At 36.7% G+C, this 22,812-nt stretch overlaps 3 protein-coding genes across 3 annotated transcripts; all 3 read left to right on the top strand.

Annotated features, from left to right (window-relative positions):
• Window positions 1-409: 409 nt before the first annotated feature.
• LOC145124528 (O-Glycosyl hydrolases family 17 protein) lies at window positions 410-3,744 on the top strand. Its single transcript, XM_079059917.1, has 4 exons — window positions 410-616; window positions 856-2,136; window positions 3,250-3,277; window positions 3,592-3,744. Exons 1-4 carry the CDS (start codon window positions 550-552, stop codon window positions 3,734-3,736), a joined length of 1,521 nt encoding a protein of 506 aa, XP_078916043.1. The 5' UTR covers window positions 410-549; the 3' UTR covers window positions 3,737-3,744.
• A 5,518-nt stretch (window positions 3,745-9,262) lies between these two features.
• Window positions 9,263-9,904, top strand: LOC145126500 (uncharacterized). The gene has a single exon (XM_079061858.1). It carries the CDS (start codon window positions 9,263-9,265, stop codon window positions 9,902-9,904), a length of 642 nt encoding a protein of 213 aa, XP_078917984.1.
• Window positions 9,905-18,478: 8,574 nt separating this feature from the next.
• Window positions 18,479-20,536, top strand: LOC145123683 (endonuclease/exonuclease/phosphatase family protein). The gene is made up of 4 exons (XM_079058884.1): window positions 18,479-19,031; window positions 19,229-19,380; window positions 19,567-19,677; window positions 19,794-20,536. The coding sequence occupies exons 1-4, from the start codon at window positions 18,506-18,508 to the stop codon at window positions 20,370-20,372; spliced, it is 1,368 nt and encodes a 455-aa protein (XP_078915010.1). The 5' UTR covers window positions 18,479-18,505; the 3' UTR covers window positions 20,373-20,536.
• Window positions 20,537-22,812: the final 2,276 nt, after the last annotated feature.

Genomic DNA, 22,812 nt, shown 5'->3' with positions numbered 1-22,812 from the left:
CTATAATGTTACGTGTTTTTTTCAAAAAAATTTCCCAAGTGTCACACTTGTTTTTACACAAATGAGTTGCAGAGTTGGCACCCAATGCTAATGCCATTGAGGGTATAAGAGCCATTTACTATCAAGTCCAATACATTTCCCTTGGTTACCAACAGATGCTAGTTAAAGTAAAACCACTACAATTTTTTCTTAAAGATTTTCTTGCCCAAAAGATGTTTATTTGATAAAATATAAAAAGAATGTTATATTTTAACCTTATTTTTACGCAAATGAGTTCACACTTCACACCTTTCTTGCCTCATCCCAAAAGAAAAACCGAGGAACAACGTGCAAAGGGCCAAAAGCTCCAAAAAGAGTGGGCACCCAATGCTACCGAGGGTATAATAGTAAACTACTACAAGCTCCAAGTTCTTCAATTACTTTCTAGAATCTAGATCTCACTAGTCAAAACTACTATCAAAGATTTCCTGCCCAAGTTGCTAGGATGCAAGCTCTTGTTCAACTGCCACTCATAGAACATGAAACTTGCAGACCTTAAGCTTCTCTTTAATGGCGGTTCTTAGTCTCCCTTCTTTCTTGCTCATCTTCTTCTTCGTCTTCTCTGCTGCATTACCAGGTACTTACACAACTCAAATTTCCACTTTACAGCTTCAGAAAACCTAGTTTAATCAATCCCTTTTATTCCAAGATTATAAATTTACAGTACCCAATCAACAAACACAGCTTCTCGACACAAAATTCAAGAAACTCACCTTAAACACAATCAAATCCACACACCCCACTTCGAAATTTCAAAATTTTACACTCTTATGCACAAATTGAAGAACCCTAATGGCATTTTCTATTTATATGCAGAGGTTAAAGCACAACAAGCTAAAGACGAACCTTATGTGGGAGTTAACATAGGAACAGATGTCTCAAATTTACTTCCACCTGCAAAATTAGTGTCATTCTTGCAACAACAAAAGGTAACCCATATCCGTATCTATGATTCCGACCCGGAAATCCTCAAAGCCCTATCAAAAACCAAGATTCGGGTCATCGTTTCAGTACCCAATAACCAAATCCTCGGTATCGGGTCATCCAACACCACCGCAGCAAACTGGATCAACAAGAATGTCGCCGCATTCTACCCGGACACCCTCATCACCACCGTGGCAGTCGGCGATGAGGTGTTAACCACCGTCCCTTCGTTATCTTCCATGTTAATGCCCGCCATTGAATCGCTTTACAGTGCTTTAGTCGCATCAAATTTACATACCCAGATCAAAATCTCCACCCCGCATGCTGCCAATATCATTCTCGATCCATTCCCACCTTCACAAGCTTATTTCAATCAAACCATTTCGCCTGTTGTCGTCCAGCTTCTTAAGTTTCTTTCAAGGACTAGTTCGCCATTGATGATGAACATGTACCCGTACTATGTGTTTATGCAAAACAAAGGAGTCGTCCCTCTTGATAATTCGTTGTTTAAACCATTAACACCTTCGAAAGAGATGGTCGATCCGAATACATTATTGCATTACACAAACGTTCTTGACGCCATGATCGATTCCGCTTATAACTCAATGAAGAATCTAAACGTTTCCGATGTTTTGGTTCTTGTAACTGAAACTGGTTGGCCTTCAAAGGGAGACTCAAAAGAACCATACGCAACAATCGATAATGCGGATACATATAATTCGAATTTAATCAAACATATTCTTGATCGAAGTGGGACACCTTTGCATCCTGAATACACTTCTAGTGTTTACATATACGAATTGTTTAACGAAGATTTGAGGTCGACTCCTGTTTCTGAAGCGAATTGGGGGCTTTTTTATGCAAATTCGACTCCTGTTTACTTGCTTCATGTATCTGGAAGAGGTGAATTTTTAGCGAATGATACTACGAATCAAACGTTTTGTGTTGCAATGGAAGGGGTTGATGGTAAAACATTGCAAACTGCTTTGGATTGGGCTTGTGGGCCCGGAAGAGCAAATTGTTCAGAAATTCAACCAGGGGAAACTTGTTATTCACCTAATAATGTTCAAAATCATGCTTCATATGCATTTGATAGTTACTATGAAAAAGAAGGAAGGTCTACAAGTTCTTGTGATTTCAAAGGTGTTGCCATGATCACAACTACTGATCCAAGTAAGTACTTCTTTCATTGCACAATGTACATCATTTTATGCTAGTATGATAATTCTTGAATCTTGTCAACTTAAAAAGGTTCAAACTTTATAGCTATAATCACTTCATTTGCCATAAAAAAGCTATAGTATGAATCTTTTTTAGTCATTTGTTGAAGATATAGGACATTCTTGAAATCCTTTGAAAATTTCAAGATTCATAAGTCATAGGATGCTTCTACTGTTTGACACTGTATATGAGTATGTGTTTGCAGTGTTGTGTCCACTTATAAGACAGAAGGACAAACACTTGTCATCTTTTTTTGACAGATTTGAGTGAAAACAGTAGAACGTATAGAATGTAACCAAGAAAGTTGCAGATTATGACTGTTTTAGCCCTGAAAAAGGGTCATTCTCTTGTCAAGAAGAACTAGGGTTATTCTTTTGTCAAGAACTAGGGTTATTCTCTTGTCAAGAAAGTTGTAGATTTTAAAGAGCATATACACTTATTATTATTATTTTTGTCATATCATTTTTCCAATAATTTTATATACCAAAAACTTACACCTACAAACTTTCTCCAATGCGTTCACTTTTTTCAAGAGCTTCTTTTATAAGTTAATAATTCGGTCTCATCTATCTTAAATGTTTGTAAACTCCCCTCAAAATTTGTTGTTTTTTGAAGCACGTGCCATATTTCAATACCCGATATTTAAAAAAATATAAAAGACAAGTATTTTTCGAAAATATAAAAGATGATAATATTACTATGCATGTAGCTATAAAAAACTATAGAAAATATTTAATATTCGACATTGGGGAGTAAAATGAAACATTATTAAATATTTAATACAATAGATTAGTTAGTGACAAATAATGAAAATGTGAATTTCAAATATAATTAGGGGACTAAAATGAAACCTTATTGAATTAAAGGGGTTAGAAATTTACCAAAAGATACATCCCATTACAGCTTCTATACTCAGACTCAAATCTTTGTAAAGTTTGGTCTTTTTTAGTACATTTAAATTATTTAGAAATGGGTATGAAAATAAATAGAAATTTAAGGGCCCCAACTGTTATAAATTATGTAAATAACTTTCTTTTTTTGCTCTGATTTATGTACCCACTGCAGGTCACGGGGTCTGTGTATTTCCAGGAAGGTTAGCTACATTTTTCTGCCATCTTTTGTACCTTTATTTGTCCCATTTCTCATTTCCCAAAAATAATTCATTAAAACTTACAAAAAAAGAATATTTCTTTTTTATTAAACAACACTTTAGTATGATACTTTTAGTAATAAAGGAGTGTAATGACTGTAATCATGCTACTAATTATTGCAAAGATCTTTTTGAGTTTATTTATGATTAACGTATTTGTAAAAAGACCAGTTTCATAATTCGATCCCATTATCTTTCTAGTAATTGTTTATTTATTTATATATAATATATAATATCTTTATTTAATGTATTTGCAGTAAGATAATAAGCAATAGAACGAACACAGTGGTGAACTCGACCAATGCAACAAGTGGCATGGAAACATCAAGATTCGTTGGGGACAATTTACGTGTTTTTTGGGGACTGATTATTGGTGTCATCTTCTGTTTATTTATTTTGTGACCTCAAAGGTGAACTTATGAACTTAAAACAGAATTGAAACTTTTCTTGAATATTTTATATTGATACAGTTTTCTGTTTTTGTAGAAAAAAGAAAGAGGAAGATGGAGCTTTTGATTCTTTTTTATGGGTTTAAATATTTTGTATAATGTTGTATTTAGTGTTTAGGGTAATTCATGGTGGAAGTCGAGAATAAATAGATGAGTTTGAGCATGTTTTATCCTCCATAAAAATGGTTTTGCTCAACATTTTGGTTGTGTAAGATGTTGAAAATTCAAGCATTAGTAGCCTAGTGTTGTTTTGTTTCGTTATCCAAGGGCTTGAAGGAATAAATTGTTGAAAAATTTGCTGTATGCTTCCGTCGGCTTATTTTTGTTAAGTATTCATTTATTCTAGATTTTTTTTCAAGCAAAAAAATTAGAGTGTAAGTATGTATATTTAAACTTGACTAATCCTATTTAAAAGTAGGGACGAGCATAGGCGGGTACCCACCTCACTTCATCGGAACCGGAACTGGCCTAGGCGGTTATTAAATTTTTGGAACCGACGGTTCTGGTTCCGGGAGCGGGTAACCCGGTTACACTATTTTTTTTTAGTTTCATTAATGCAAAATAATTCTTAACCATTTAAACAAAAAGTAAATACTATAACTAGTTCATTATTATATAATGATGTACCAGACCGGTAATCCGAGGAAATCCATTACCGGCCCAGTACTTAACAGATTGGCGTTACAAACACCGCGACTTATTACGAACGAATATAAATTCGAATACATCGTACACAAGTATCGAAACCATATCACAGGAAACATGCAAAAGAAACGGTACGGAACAATAAAGAAAACAAGGAAAGGACAAGGGACCTGCTTGCGTGTAGACCGACCAAGGATATAAACTCTTTTAACAATGAACAACCTATAAATACCCCCAAATACATGATATCTGAGGAGCAAGGTAAGGCCAAAAAGAGACATCATACATAGCATTAAGGCAACACCAGAAACCGCAATCTAATTTAGGCATCGGAGAGCTATGTCGGGAGCCAGCCCTCAGTATGACTGTCAGACCTAGCACTTGTTTATCTTATGCAGAGCGGATTCCCAGACGCTTATTAGACTGAGACATTTGGGTGAAAGAGCTAAGCATGCGCCTGGAGTTCGCCGTAACAACATTGGCACCATCCGTATTATGAGGGTACCAGAGTGACAAACAAAGGGAACACCCCACAAGCAGATCAAAATTTAAACACCACGGGCAGGGCAACATGTCAAATAGTAAAGCAAAAGAAATAAACTACCCAATGCATGTAGGAAAAAAAGACACTGAGCATCTACAAGGTATGTTTAATGGAGAAAAAGAACATATTACTCACCACCAAGAAGACGGTTCGATACTTATAATGGACAAATATACGATATAGGCATTCATAGGATATACTGCAATAGTGGGAGTTCGCCTGAAATTATGTACGACAACTACTTTTCACAGTTACCAGAGCAAACACGAAAAAAAAAAAAAAACAACCAGCAGGGCATGTAACAAGCTTTGCGGGACATTCTGTGTGGCCGAAAGGGATATTTTCCGTCCCACTAACTTTAACAGATCGGTTAACACAAGCCAAGAATATACAAATAATAGCTTTCACGATCGTGCAATCAACGTCACCATACAATATCATATCCGGGAGAAGCGCAATGAGAAAGTTCGAAGCAATCGTGTCAAGAATCCACGACGCGATCCGGTTCCGAACGACAAATGGATATGAAACGGTCCACAATAAACCACCAACGGGACATGTAGCGATGGTGGTAGAGAACGGAGCAAGTATGACGATTCGGAAAAAATGCATGCAAATAATGGATTAGAAGAAACTATAATCAATACCAGATATGCAGACCAAGGAGTGCGGATCGGAGTAGGGTTACCATGCAAGTTAAGAGACGGATTGACGACACTCTTAAAAGAAAATGTTGACGTATTCACGTGGGAGGCAGCAGACATGACCGGTATGCCCAGACAACTGGTCGAACACAAACTGGATGAAAGACCAGGAAGCATGCCAATCCGACAGAAAAAAGAGGGGGCCGAAAGACATGAATAAAGCAATAAATGACGAAGTCGATAAATTGGTGAAAGTATGCGTAGTACAGGAATCGCTTTTCCCATCCTCGATAGCGAACCCAGTCTTAGTAAAAAAAAGAGATGGACAATGGAGGATGTTCATAGACTTCAAGGAAAAAAACACGGAATGCCCAAAAGACTGCTACCCGTTACCGTCTGTAACACCCGCAGATTCGGGTAGTCAATTAGAGATAATAAGCGTTAAGAATTACTTTTTGATAAAAAATTATTTAGGATAAATAATGTTAACCATAGTTATAGTATATGTCACAAGGATTCCGTACATATAAAGAACGATGAAATCTGACTTCGTATGAAGAAGTTATGCTTCTTCGAAGTTTCACGATTAAACCGACACGACTCTGCGTATCGTAAAAAGTGAGATTTGATAAAGTACTTTTTATCCTTAATAATCTAAACGAAAGTCATAGTATTAGTTAAACCGAGAGTGTGCATATAGAGAACGTCAAAATCTGACTTCAGTAGAGGAAGTTATGATTCAACGTAGCAGTATACAGCTCAGAAATCGAATTTTAGATCGGTAGATTTTTAGCCGAAACAATCTAAACGATAATTGAAGATCTCATTAATAGGAGTTCAACGATATAAAGACAGTTGAAAACAAACGTCAGATGACAAAGTGATGAATTTTTAATAGACTTTAATTGTTTAAGCCTATTAAAATATAACTTTAAAAATAAAATCGAAATTAGCCGACCGAGTCTAAACAAAAGTTGTAGATCTCGTCGGTAGTTACGTGTGGATATAAATAACGTCAAAAACGAAAAATGTATGCGAAATTTATGGATTTTACAAGATAATTAATTTTCGGATTAACAAGAGTGCGGCACGTGTCGCGATCTGGTACGCCCCTTTCTCCTCACGGGTTGCCACCAGATGACGACACGTGGCCCCAGTACGCCCAACATAAGTTGAGTACACCAAACGTACCCAATACACCCAGCGTAATATGAGTACGCCCAGCATACTGGATCTCTTGGCAACCTATAAATAGAAGGCGATTTTCACTCTTTTCTTCATACCTTTTCATCCAATCTTTTCCAAAACCCTCCCAAGGTCCCTAGGCCTTTCTCTAGCACTTCCTAATTGTTATTAGCGAAGCTCCGGAGCATCAGAAAGCCACGAGAAATAGAATTTTCGGTTTAGAATTCTGCCCACGTAAAGTCTGGTTTTTCGCTAAACCACCTGTAAGTTGAGTTATACTTACCATGCTTTAAGTATAACTTATGTTTAAGTTCATTATCGTTATTATGAACCTATAAACAAGATTTATCAGTGATTCCAATTCCTTATACTGATTGATCTACTTACAGGGATGATGACAAGGTTCGATTTAGTGAGGTGTTTAAAGCGGGCTTTCCAAACAGTATACTCTATATACAAAAAAGACCATACCTCCGATATGATCTTACATGGTTGTCTCTTATCAGTTATAGATCAGTAAGCTTTGAATTAGTAATAAATCTAAACTAATAATTAATCGCAAGAAATATTAGACTAAGACTTAGTGATAATGATACTAGGTTACGTCAAAGGAAAAGACAATTGCTAGAAGCAAAGTGTTGTCCGAGTTTCGAGTCATCACTTTATCAAGTGAGTGCATAGTTACTTTCATCTTACACATAGATATGAAATATCTAATTAAAGAACTGCTATATATGCTTATGTGAAATGATGTTATGTGTTAGATGAAATGTTATAAAGATAAGTTTATTTGATTTATACCGTATATGTATTTTTATAAATATCATACATTGGGTAACGAAGGGTAATGAAAGATACCAGAGTATGATGAAAGATAGGGTGTCATAGTATGACAAAAGAATTAGACAATGATAGAATGCCATTACTTTGGAATTGTTATTTTACCAACGATTTAGTCACTTAGCAAAGTATAGGTGACAACTACCGGACTAATTGATGATAGTCCCGTAGAACACTGACAGCTATGGACGTAGTACATATTAGATAAACACTGGTAGCTATGGACTTAGTGTCTATTAGATAGATATTGGCAGCTATGGACTTAGTGCATATTAGATAAACACTGGCAGCTATGCACTTGGTGCCTATTAGATAGATACTGGCAGCTATGGACTTAGTCCCTATAAGATAAACACTGGCAGCGATGGACTTCGTGCATAAACGCCGACAACGATGGACTTCGTGCCTAAACGCTGGCAACGATGGACTTCGTGCTTATTCCTTTGGACAAATCCTTAGGAATAAAAATAGAAAGAAACCTACTGACATGTGTTGCAGAGAAATCCCTGTAATAGTATTGTCAGCAACGATGATTAAGATGACCCTTAGGATAAATCCTTAGAGAAGAATAAATAGTAAACCGGGGATGGGTAATTGGGTTAATTTTTTGATAATTAAACACATTGATTATATTAATGTGGGTTGAAAAACCTATGTACTCACCACGTTTCCCAACCTGACCCACTCAACTTATTTGTATCACATGTATCGATGTGAAGATACATTACACAGAGAAATTAAAGGAGATGTAGATCATTAGTGTAAATTAATCTAAGGTTTGTTTATGCTTATGTTTTGTATCAGTTATGACATCTCAAGTTTTGAAAATATATCAATATCGAATGTTTCTTCAAAAATGTTTAATGTTAATATTATCTCACATTGAAATAATATTTTTGGGACCAATTTCGCAACAAAAGAAATACTTTGTTTTAAAAATAAGCATAAATAAAAGTTCTAAAATGACCGTAAATTTGGGATGTCACACCGTCCATCGATGAAAAGATAGAGTCCCTACAATGACATAAATGGAAGAGTTTTCTGGATGCTTACAAAGGATACCACCAAATACACATGCACCATGGGGATGAAGAAAAAAACGTCTTTCCATACGGATAGAGTAACATTTTGCTACATAAAAATGTCATTTGGACTAAGGAATGCAGGGCAACGTACCAAAGATTAGCTGATAAAGTTTTTGAGCCACAAGTTGGGAGAAACATTGAAGTCTATGTGGATAACATGGTTGTCAAAAGCAAAAACGACAGTTATGTCTTGCAAGACATAGCGAAAACCTTTGCCAACTTAAGAGTTGCAAATGTGAAATTGAACCCCAAAAGTGTATCTTTGGGACGGAAGAAGGAAAATTCTTAGGACACGCCATCACAAAGGATGGAATAAAAGTGAACCCTAAAAAGATAGAAGTATTACTAGAAATGCGATCACCAAAGACAATAAAAGAGGTGCAAGCACTAAACGGTAAATTGGCAGCATTCAGATGTTTCCTGGCCAAATTTGCAGAGAAAACAAACCCTTTCTACAAAACGCTAAGAAGTGTATTAGAAAAAAAAAGACTTTCCGATGGACGGAAGAAGCTGAAAGCGCATTCCGCAAACTCAAAATGGCGTTAGTTGAGCTACCCACTCTAACATCGCCGATCCTGGGTGAGGTTTTAACCATGTACTTGGCGGCATCAAGAACACAACCCAATACAATACTAGTGGCAAACAGAGAAGACAAACAAGTACCCATATATTTTGTAAGCCGTATACTACAAGGAGCGGAGATGGGATACTCAGATATGGAAAAACTAGCGTTATGCTTAGTCAACGCGACGAGAAGACTAAGAAGGTACTTCTTGGCACATACCATCGAAGTACTCACAAATATTCCATTGCGTCAAGTGCTCTTAGAATCAGAGAAGTTATGGAGACTAGCTAAATGGGTCATGGAGTTGGGAGAACACGAAATCATTTTTAAACCACGAACCAGCATAAAAGCACAGACACTGGTAGACTTCATCAATGAAATAACAAGCCAAAGGGAAGTGTCATCGGTACATGGATTAGATGACAATATCGAAAGCACAAACGTAATGCAAGAAAATCAATGGAAATTGTTTTCGGATGGGTCCTCCTGTACAGAAGGTGTAGGATCTGGCTTGATATTAACGAGCCCAACTGGAGAAGAGGTAACCTACGCGTTAAGATTTGATTTTCAAACATCAAACAACGAATCGGAATACGAAGCACTCATCGCATGATTGCAACTAGCTATCAAGATGGGGTGTGAACAAATACACGCCTCTATAGACACGATGGTAATCACTAACCAAACAAATGACTTAAACGGAATTTGTCACACCCCAAAACCGGAACGGCGGAAACGTTCTGGGGTGGAGGACGTCATGTTTAGTATCACAAGTCATGCATCATAGTAAGCAAAGTAATAAACAACCATTTCATTAGAAAGAAAGTGTTTACAAAGTATGTGATTCACATAATATAGAATACATAGCAAATAACAAAAAGACATGAAGCTATACTGCTCCATCTTCTGAATCCCAGTGCACGTACCTGTCTACTGGTCTCCTGAGAATACAAGTTATTTTGAAAGAGTAGATCAACATTTAAGCTGGTGAGTTCATAAGATTTTAGTGATGTAAGTAAGTTGTAAGAAAGTTGTAGTAAGTTGTAAGTTTTGTTTAGAAAAGTTCGCATGTTCCTCCAGAAAATCCTATATTTCCTGCTTTGATGAAAGATAAGTAAAATAACTCTACAATCCTGTCTATGAGTACTAAATGGATACAAGTTATATAAAACTCAGAGTAACCCAACAATCGATTGTGTGTATCTGCCCTAAGCCCACAACCAAACAAGGAACAGGAAATGAGGCGGAAGGCACACATCCCATTGTTTGTTAGATCATCGTTGTATATAACCCTGACGTATTCACTTGGTACTCACGGAGTTAACTGTAATAGTTACTTTATATTTTGATGAAAATATTCTTTAAGAAAACCCTTATTTCTTTTAATAAAAATGGTAACCACAGTGGTTCCTTCTATAATCACTTAGTTTATACTAGCTATATATAATCTAATATCAAACAGATAGTTAATTATGTGAATCTGCCCTAAGCCCACAACCAAACAAGGAACAGGGAATGAGGCGGAAAGCACACATCCAACTACCTATCAGATATTAATTATATATAACCTTGGTGTATAAACTAATGTATTATAGAATTAACCACCTAAGGTCCTTTAAGTTATACTGGTTTAATAAAATGGATTAAACCCTTTACTGGGTAAATTTCTAGTCTTGTATACCAAAAGTTCTTATTTGAAAAGTATGTTTTGTACTAGAAAACGGTGCATTGAATTAGTGTCCTATGACCTGGCCCATACATGGTACCCCTTATGATTACTTGGTCTATACTGAACATATATATAGCTAAGATCGGATATATAGTAGGCTGGGTGAATCTGCTCTAAGCCCACAACCAAACAAGGAACAGGAAATGAAGCAGAAAGCACACATCCTACTACCTGTCGGACCCGATTAATATATATCCATGAATGCATACACTAAGGGATCATAAAGTTAGCATTATAGGCCCCTTTCTACTGAATGTACTAGAATCGACTGTTCTGATTGTCGATTGTAAAATGTAAGTTTTCCCTAGTTTATAACTATCTTGTCTCGAAAATAGTTTGCATTAACTTTCAAGTGGAACTGTCACAAAATGAAAGTAATGGGAAAATTATAAGTACACAGTTGTCTTTTGAATTGACATCCTGTAGTACTGATTACCTTAAAACATGTTTGTTTTATTATGGTCATAATGTGATGAATAGTCCCCATACTATACGCTCTCCCTGCAAGAGATTCTGGGAACCAAACGCGACTTCAGCAAACCTGTTGCTGAGCCGAGAAGTAGGCTCACATTAAAGTTATATGATCATGTATACCCAATTTTACTATCACATTTTGTTTAGAACAATGAGTTAGTGATTCATTAGTATACTTAGATCCTGTAGTTGTTCTTATGTTATAGCATCTTAGTATGTCGTTCTGTTATAGTATCTTAGTATGTTCTCTTTGTTATAGTATATAGTATGTCTCTCTGATGCATTGTATCTACCTCCCTGTTTCTCTTTATAGTATGTTCTCTATATTATCGTGTATTGTATCTACCTCCCTATTTCTCTTTATAGTATGTTCTAGCATCTAGTATGAACTGAACCTCTAAACTATACCCCTTATAGTTTACTAGTGTTTTACTTGAACTGTTACTGAAAAGACTCATTTTCCTACTAAGTTATGATTGTACTTTAAAAACGGAGTTTTGTTAAACTATAAAGTAACATAACTTTAAAAGAGTTTTTGAAATGTTTTGTTCACTTATAACAGACATAAGCAATATTTGAAAGATGTTTTATAACAAACATTTACACAATTATCATTGTGTTCAACTTGTATTCCCCCCTTAAAAGCATTTAAAACAGTTAAAAGATTCATTATGGGGGTATGAACTCACCTTATGTGGGTGATTCAAACGAATATGCGCGTAAGGATGATAAGTTCCACGAATGAAGTCCCGAGACACAACGACTCCTAAATGACATATAATGGCATATATTGGCATAAATATAGGGTTTAGAAGCAACCATATGCAACGAAACACCTTTAGGGACTAGGAAACACTTGGACCAAGTGTTAGAATCACATGTGATTCATCTAAGGGGAGTGTACGGCCACAATGAGGAGTGTGCGGCCATGGGTGTACGGCCATGGAGTGTGCGGCCGTACACTCATGGTAATAAGTGCACAAAAGTGTTTTCTAAGGAAAGGGAAGCTTGTGGGACAATTGCTCATCAAGTGTTGAAGCTAGAAATCCACTTTGAAGGCCCTTTAGGGGTGTTTTGAGGGGTGTACGGCCACACATGGGTGTACGGCCGTACACTCCTTATGCTCTTGAAATTCTGGACATTTTTAGGGTGTTAATCTAGTGTTCTTATCAAGTTCTAAGCATAGGGAAGGAGTACTTACGATCTGGAGGCTTGAAAAGGTTCACAATCACCAAGAACAAGTGTGTGTTCTTGGTGTTCTTGGTGAAATGGATGAAGATTTGAAGATCTAGTCAAAAGATGATTTCAAATGGATGAAATCAAAGGGTGTCACTAGGGAAAAAAGGATAACAACAAATCAAAACGGAAGAAAGGCTTACATTCTTGAAGATCGGGTGAAAGGCTCGATGATAGTTGAGAGAGAAATCGATGTTCTTGACTTGGAAACTGAAGAAATGGCTTAAGAATGGAAGGATATCACTCTTATGGAGGGGGTGTACGACCAACATGGGTGTACGGCCGCACACACATGTGTGTATGGCCGCACACTCATGTGTACGGCCGTACACTCCCTCAAATGGGGTGTAGGGCTTGATTTCAAGGCTAGGAACTTACGCGACCTAATCCTATACTCAATGCTTGAATGTACTGAGCTTTGAACCCTTAAACAGACTCTAAACAAGGCTAACTGATAGCAGAAACGAGTCTGACACTCGGTTAAGTTGAATGGCTGAACTTACAAGGAAAATTTTTTCGGGTTGTCACAGAATTTCTGGAAAAAATCTAGCACAATATGCAGACAAAGTGAAAGCACTGACAAAGCACTTCAAAAGCTTTAGGCTAGAGCATGTGCCAAGGTAAAAAAACTAACGTGCAGACGCGCTAATTAAGCTCGCATCATCAAATTTTCCCCATTTAGCCAAGAAAGTGTTGGTAGAATTAGTACAAGAAAAATCAATAGAAGCAAAGCACATAATGTTAATAACAGCAGACACAAATAACTGGAGGAGATCAATAACTGAATACCTAACAGAGGGCAAGCTACTTTCGGACGACAAGGAAGTTAGGAAACTAAGGGTCAAGGCACCATATGTTGTAGTGGAAAAATGAGTATTGTACAAAAAAAGGTACTTAACACCTCGTTTACGTTGTGTAAATGGAAAGGAGGCAGAATACCTCATAAGGGAGATGCACGAAGGAGTGGCCGGAGCACACGAAGGGGCACAAACAAGAATACGCAATATATCGAGGATAGGGTATTATTGGCCGACCTTGTACCAAAATACATAAGGTGTAATCTACAATTGTGAGAAGTGCCAGAATCATGCACCAATCCTAAGAAAATTGGCGACACCAATGATTAGCATCAGTAGCCCCTGTCCTTTCATTCAGTGGGGAATAGACATGGTCGGACCATTCCCAGAGGCACCGGGGAAAGTAAAATTACTAGTAGTAGCAATAGACTATCTCACCAAATGGGTCGAGGCAGAACCATTAGCTATAATAATAGGCCAAAACATGGTCAGATTCTTTTGGAAAGAAATCATTTGCCGCTTCGGGGTACCACATACACTAATTTCAAACAATGGAACACAGTTTGCAAATAATCCTTTTCGAGAATGGTGCGAAGAACTCAGAATCAATCAAAGATTTACTTTAGTAGCACACCTAGAGGCAAACGGGCAAACCGAGGTCACCAATATGAAAATTGTGCACAGCTTGGCAACAAGACTAAACGAAGCCAAAGGACGATGGGTTGATGAATTACAAAGCCTTTTATGAGCATACCGAACAACAACACGAACGACAACAAAATAAGATACTTATAGTTTAGTTTACGGGTCGGAAGCAGTACTACCACTAGAATTGATTATCCTAACAATTATAATGGCAAATATGGACATGGTCAATAATGATGACAATCTAAGGGGAAACCTATATGTTTCCATGAAACGAAGAAATGTAGATGCAATACGACAAGAACTTTATAAGAAGAAAACATAAAGCTATTATAACCAATGGGTCAAGGGCCATTGTTTCAAGGTAGGCGAGAAGGCGTTACGAAACAATGAGGCCAGTATACAGGAGCCACGGGGAAAATTACGTCCAACATGGGAAGGTCCATACATAATACATGAAGCAGAAAAAGGGATGGATCATATGTCCTACAGACAATGGAATGCGAGACGATACCAAGAATGTGGCATGTCAAAAACCTTAGGAAGTTCTATGTTTGAATATGCTAGGAAAAGCATACCAGTCGGAACAAGAACGAGATGAGTAGAACAAGTTATCATTAGACCCCATATGTACCATGTGGACGATAACACAAACCATGGAAGGTCTAGTCGCTTTATGACAAAATAAGCACATGTTACCCGCTTAGCCTAAGAATACACTTATTCTTCATAACATGTAGCTCGGTCTTCCGACTACACTTGTGTATACATCGAGTATCATTACTCTGATACAAGCTACCTGCTTAGCCTAAGAATACACTTATTATTCACAACATGTAGCTTGGTCCGCCGACTACACTTGTGTATACATCTAGTATCATTACTCCAATACATGCTACCTGCTTAGCCTAAGAATACACTTATTCTTCAAAACATGTAGCTCGATCCACCGACTACACTTAGGTATACATCGAGTATCATTACTCCGATACAAGCTACCTGCTTAGCCTAAGAATACACTTATTCTTCACAATATGTAACTCGGTCCGCTGACTACACTTGTGTATACATCGAGTATCATTACTCCGATACAGGCTACCCGCTTAGCCTAAGAATACACTTATTCTTCAAAACATGTTGCTCGGTCCGCCGACTACACTTGTGTAAACATCGAGTATCATTACTACGACACATGCCACCCGTTTAGACTAATAATACACTAATTCTTCACAACATGTAGCTCGGTCCGTAGAATACACTAATTCTTCACAACATGTACCTTGGCCATAGCGTCTCGGTAACATATTGACAGGTCGACATACATCTCCCCGACCTTCACCAACATCTCTTCACTTGCAAGCTTCATACCCTCGAAAACCCGCAAATTCACCTCCGCATCCAAAAAACGATATTGTAAGGTTAACAACCCGTCAAAAAACTTGAGATCCCGCCCAAGTACGGTAGAAATTTATTTTTTCAGCACGGGCTATAAAGCGACATGCATCGTCCAATTCTTCCTCAAAGAGTACGCAAGAAGGGCACCCATCTACATGAACCAGAAAAATGGCATTAGCGGAAAAAAAATACTATATTAAAACCTAAAACATAGGTGCGAGCACATAAATCATAGGAAAAGTATCTACGTACCAATTGGTTTAAGGGCAACATGATCCAAAGATAAAGGAGAAGCACAACGATGGCCCACCTGGTAAATTTCATGTAAAAACTGCTTAAACTGATCGGGCAAAAGGAGCCGCCTATGCTTCCGATCAGGAGAGCCAATTTCTAGGGGCACCACTCCTACTGAGCTGGAAGAACCAACATGAGAAGAACCAATCACAAGACAAGAAATATCCAGAAGTTGATCAATGGAAAACACATTCGGCCCAAACCCTGGAAGTGTAACGAGAGACTCGGGTATCGAAATCATCGGGTCCACATCTTGGTCCGGAACCACACCATATACTACAATGGACTCGGGAGAAATGTCACCAACCAAATATGATGTCAGCTGAAAGGAGCATTTACCCCAATCTTCAACAATAAATGAGCATAGAGAAAACACCCGAAGACAACATTTATATCAGGAGATTACCCAAGACCAAGGAAAAAAGAAATTATACCAAATCTAGCAAAAGGTTAGACAAACCTGTACGACATACAAATAACACAGGCAGTTGACATCGAGCCTTCCAAAATGGGTTCATATGACACAAAGAAAGGACAATTTCCAGCAGAAATGCTCTTTTCACACATAAATGAGAAAATAAAGGCACAAAAGCACGTAGATCGGCAGACAAAGATACCGAATCATCACCAAGCGGAACACAACAAAGAAAAAAATGGTAGACACAAGCTATGCATATCCACCCAACAAAACTTACTTTTCCAGTTAATATTGGAGCGAGATAAATCTGGGGAAATGGGAAAATGACGACTGCTGAAAGAAAACCAATCACCATACTTCTTTAAGCGGGCCCAATCATGCAAATGGGTCCAACCCAACATATAATAAATGGGACCAGCCGAACATGTAATAAATGGGCCCAACCCAACATATAATAAATGGCCCTAACCCAACATACACATGCAAGAGTCACAAAGACAGCTAACATCCTACATAGTATAGTGAGAAGACGCATCTGTCTCACAAAATCGGCCACACCATAGCTCAAAGCCACGCTACCGGTGCGAAAGCACACCTATCGAATCAAACAAGGTCCAACCTTAGTCTATGCTCTAAAACTGGTACATGACCATAAGTCAACTTAAGATAAAGTCAACACCCAAAGTTAATGATCAAAGTCAATTGTCCAAAGTTTACTTCAGAGGGTCGCCACGTCGTGGCCTAATAAAGACAAAACAGTCGCCTGATACCCCCAACCGCCACGTGGTGGCACCTAATCGCCACGTCGTGGGAACTGGGCCAAAACAACTTAAAGGGTTAATCTATTTTCCATCGATCCAATGATCTCCAAAGCTCATATCTGTTTTTTCCCATGGTCTTAATTGATAAAGTTTACAACTTTATCTATTGAGACATCCCACTAAGCCCATATCTCAATTCTAAGGTCCAAAAGGCAACTTAATGCATGTGATTTAACCAACAAACACTTAATCCATGAAGTCCTCAGTCCACAACTTCCAGAAGGACTTTAGGGACCCTAATGATCCCTAAAAATGCAAAATTTATGGACATGCATACCCCATGCATGTCCTCTCCGAAATTTAGGTAAAAAAACGCAATATAATTTAGAATTCATGCAAGGTTCCCAAAGCACCACCACTTCTTAGATCTATGAGATATAATGCTCTTAGAAAATAGAGAAATCATAAAGTTGCAAACTTTATCTCTTCAATCCATACAAACCACATAAAAAGGACCACAATATGACATAAAACCTAGATCTATAGAGGAAAACATCAAAAGATGGAAACTTGAGGACTTACAAAGAGTCCATAAGATACATATAAGTGAAGGGGAATTTTTTTTGCTGAATCAAGGCACCAACTCTTCTCCTTCTTCCTTCAAAACCACCAAGAACTTGCAAAATGAGCACAAAAGCTTCAAAAGGGTTAAGGTTTGGACAAGGAGTCGTTTAAAGGTGATGGAGACTGAGAGTGGAGGAAACCCTAGCCTTTACTTCCTTTAAATAGGGGTTAAAGTCTGGAAATTATGGTTTGACAAAAATGGTCGCCACGCCGTGACCAACTTAGTGCTACGTCGTGACACCCATTTAAGATGTGCGGTTCCAAACCAATTTGCCACGTTGTGGCCAATCAGGTTTTCACGCATAAATAAAATTCATGAATTTTACATTTACAAATATAAAATAGTATAAAAAAAAGAATTACAAACACAATTTCTAGGATGTTTGAGAGTGCTTTTTATTCTCTAAAGTGTGTTTGAAAAAAACGATTTAAAAAAAAACCACTTATCACTAACTTTTTAAAAGTTCCATATTTTGTTTTGCCAAAAATCCAATTAAATTTAAAAAAAACTCAAACATTATTTTTATTAGTTTAAAAAAAATTTAATAAATTAATAAGTCATATTGTAACAGGTAACATTAAACAACACTCTCAAACGCGACTACATATTTTTTATTATAATTTTATTGCGATATGTTTCAATTTGCTACAAGTTATAACATAATCTTACAAAACCGGTGGAATAAACTGATAACAAATTTAAATGATTATGTAAATTTAATAATAATAAAAAAAACTCATTTTATCATTAATTTGTTAAAAAAAGCATTTTATTTGCCAAAAGATGGAATTGATTTATGAACAAAAGATGGAATTGATTTCAAACGAGAGACGCGGGCAAATGTTATCTTTCAAAATCGCACTCTCATTCTCAATCCCACTAACCAAAACCCTTTCGTTGCCGTTTCTCTTCAAGAACCCTAGAAAAACCCTAAACCCTCTTTTAATTTCAATCAAATCCATGGCTTCTTCATGGACCTGCTCTAAATGCACGTTCATCAATACCGATTCGCTAAAACCCAATTGCCAGATTTGCTCATCCTCACAGTCCCCACCGCCATTTTCGTCGTCATCAAACCAAGAAAAATGGTCTTGCAAAGCTTGCACTTTTTTAAACGTATATAAAGTGTCGAGCTGTGAAATCTGTGGGACTAGGAACTCATCGTTTTCGTCGAATTTGGGGCTTGACGATGAAGAACTGGAGGTGGGTTCCTCCGCTGTTGGCAATGTTTTCTTGCCTCTGTTACAAAGATGTAATAACGCTAAGAGGAAGATTCGCGATGACCCAGTTGAGATTGCTGATAATTCTATCGATTTGAGTGTGTCTCGTGGGCTAAAATCGGCTGATAAAAAGGTGGTTGATTCTGGTGAGTTCAAACTTCAAACTATTGTTGTTTATGATTTTTACTGGTAGGATTTTTATCTATGTAAATGTGTAGTAGCTACTATGGAGTTAATTCCTTGTTATCTCATTTGTTTGTGTTTTCTTTTCATACCATAAAAAAGTAACCACAAAATATTGAAATGTGAAATGACTAAAAGGTCCAAAATTCTGTATTTCCAGATGAAATTCAACCAAAAGTGGATCCAAGTCCAAGGAAGTTGAAGATCTTGAGTTACAATGTTTGGTTTGCAGAAGATATTGAGCTTCGAATAAGAATGAGAGCCATAGGTGACATTATACAATTGCATACCCCAGATGTCATATGTTTGCAGGTATCCTCTTGCCATATAATCTATAAAGGCCAAAGCCCCTTTTTGGGAAATCCTCAAAGCTAAAATGACCTATTTGCCCATTGTCATTGTTACTTACATAGTAGTACTCATATGGTATTTCTTTTGGTCCATAACGTTTGAAGGGTATTATAGGTATTTGATAAAAAAAGAAAATATATCTTGTAGGAAGTCACTCCCGATATATATGCTATCTTTCAAAGATCCAATTGGTGGAAGTCGTATAAATGCTCACTTTCTTTTGAGAAGGCGATCACAAGGCCTTACTTTTGCATGCAGGTTAGCTTCATTCGTATCATATCGCATTTTTGTTTTATATTTTAGTTTAGTTTATTAAATATCAAATTGTCTGTATTACCCTTCACACATATTCTAATAGAATTCACACTTCACAGCTTAGCAAATTACCCGTGAAATCCTTCAATTGTAAGCAATTCAGTTATTCTGCAATGGGAAGAGAGTTATGCATCACAGAAGTTTCCCTCCAAGAAAACAACACCCCTTTAGTAATTGCCACCACCCATCTTGAAAGCCCATGCCCGGGCCCACCAAAGTGGGACCAAATGTACAGCAAAGAACGGGTCAAACAAGCAAATGAAGCCGTTGACTTTCTAAAGTCAAACCCGAACGTCATCTTTTGCGGTGATATGAATTGGGACGATAAATTGGACGGTGAGTTTCCGCTTCCGGATGGATGGAATGACGCGTGGACGGAATTGAATCCTAAAGAAATCGGGTGGACTTATGACACAAAGTCAAACCCCATGTTGACTGCTAATCGGAAACTGCAAAAAAGGCTCGATAGGTTTTTGATTTGTTTGAGGGATTTGAAGGCTGAGAGTGTTGTGATGGTTGGGACTAAACCGATTCCGGATGTGACTTATTTGAAACAGAAGAAAGGCGGAAAGGAATTGGAGCTTCCGGTTTTGCCGAGTGATCATTTCGGTTTGTTGTTGACGATGTCGGCTCGGTGAAAGTGAATGTGAAAAGACTATTTTGTCCTTATGGTTTTTGATGGTATCGTTTCTTTGTTTTTGTGTCGATTAGTAATCTTTGGGTGTCTAGGGTTTTTGTGGATGGATTTTTTTCACGGGTTTTGTGAAAATTTTGATGTGAATACGAATGCGTATTGATATTAGTAGTAATTCGTAACTAAATGTTGTGAAATTATAAAACCAATGACTAATACTTTGTTATCAAAGACAAATAGGAATAGGATAACTAAAAACTTTGTTAATCAATTTAATCAGGAAACAGCGTACCAAAGTACCAAACTTCATAGTGCTTGTTTACCAGATTGCTATATGGACTTGGACTTATCTTATCCGAGTGCAACTCAAACTTGACTCTGATGTAAACCTGAGTTGACACAAGCAAATTGCCCCATTTGGCATTAAACTTGTTAAATGAAATTCCATTTGACAACAAAATGTCTACCATAGTTTGGTAGCCTAATCATAAGTCATACTATGTGTACCTATAAACTAAATATCTTATTTAATAACAATATTTAAAAATGTAATTAGTATGGTTAAAAACTCATCAACTCCATTCAATGTTAGATGTTGAAAGTATATATAACAATTTTTATGCGATGTTAATTAAAACGTATAAATAAAAATTATATAATGTGAAACGTTTGGGTAAATTTGGGTTTGATTTATTAAACTACTGTGATTTGTTATTTTTAAAGAATATTCTAAAGATCTATTGAAAAAAAAAAAACTTTCATTCGTATATATATATTTTTTCAGAATGACGTAAACTTTTTCCTTGTAATTGAAAAAGTATATGTTAAAGATTTAGTTGATGATTAACCTTTTCGCTAATGGGTTTTGTATGAATAGGGAGTTTAATTGTTTTGGGACTAAATGAGTATAATTTTCTACAAGAACCTAACTTTCATTGTAGCGCATTAGATATATGACCACCCCACTACACATAATATGAACACATTTATGAAGAAATTTAGCCGATCAGTTCAATGCTCATCAATGCCTATAAATATCCTTTATCAGTACCACATCAAATTCATCTCAACTGATTATCAAACCCTAATATCCCCTAAACTTGCAACAACATGATGAATCATTCAAAGTTCATAAAGATAGCCATGCTTCTTGCTTTAGTGTTCATGATACAAGCAACTAAAGAAGAATCATTGATCATTGATGATGAAAATCTAGATACTGAAAACATGGAAACCCCAACATCAGAACCAGATCAACAAGTCTTTCTAAGGACTAGTCGTTTTCTTGCCCAGAAACCACAAGCCACCAAAATAACATGTGACAAAAACCCTAGACTTTGTAGGGCAAAAGGAAGTCCAGGACCTGATTGTTGCAAGAAGAAATGTGTTAATGTGATGAGTGACAATATGAATTGTGGGTTATGTGGGAAGAAATGTAAGTATTCAGAAATTTGTTGCAAAGGGAAGTGTGTCAACCCAAGATCGGATAAGAAGCATTGTGGGAGTTGTGGTAACAAGTGCACGAAAGGGAATGTATGCATGCATGGGATGTGTAGCTATGCCACTTAAAATATTAGTATTGTTCTTGTTATAATTTTTTAATTTACATTTATGTTGTATTTATTTATTATCTTGATTTATGTTGTATTTATTTGTTATCTTGATATTATGAATTACGTTTTTCTATGCCCAACTTTGTAATCACTTTATTTGGTATATGAAGATAAGAGTAAACGTGTTTTGATATGTTTATGCCGTGATAAGGCAATATTCTCCAGGAAGAGGAGAATTACAAGTGGGGGGAAACCTCCATACACCCATTGTCATGTTGCCCCTTGGTCTTGACGAAAGTTAAAAATCACTTATAGAATACATTCAGATTATTAGTTTGAAGTCAGAATTAAGATAGAAAAAAAAAAAAAAAAAACAAAAACAAAAGATGATTAACTTATAAAACAAAAAATTTAATTACCAACCTACTTAATTACATGTTATTACTTGATATTTGAACACAACTTTTACCATTTCAAACAATAATGTATTTTTTTTATAATCACAACATGCTTAAAATGACTATGATTCCACATGTTGTCTTATTTGTTGTAGAATTTAGATATAGGTGCTTAAACTTAAGGACGAGCATTTAGATCAGATAACCAGTCTGAAATTGCCTGCGTAACCAAAACCCGTGTAATTGGTTTTGATTCCGGTTCTTAAAGTTTTTAAAAAACGGATTAGAATTAGTGATTCTCTTCTCATTTAAGGTAAATTTTCAGCATGATTGGGCCTTAACCGGGCCTATGTAAAAGAATGTACTAGTATAGTACACTGTCATCGGGCCTATAGTTGATTGTTACTTACAGCTTTTATTGCTTTTATTGATCTTGGCTGGCAACCGATTTGTGTACAAATTTATTTGATGGGACTTATTAATTCATAAAATT

This window comes from Lactuca virosa, chromosome 7 (genome assembly GCF_052849685.1).
Source record: "Lactuca virosa cultivar CGN04683 chromosome 7, Lactuca_virosa_CGN04683_v6, whole genome shotgun sequence".
NCBI lineage: Eukaryota > Viridiplantae > Streptophyta > Magnoliopsida > Asterales > Asteraceae > Lactuca > Lactuca virosa.
The sequence above is the reverse complement of the archived record's forward strand: the minus strand, read 5'-3'. Positions and strand labels throughout refer to the sequence as shown.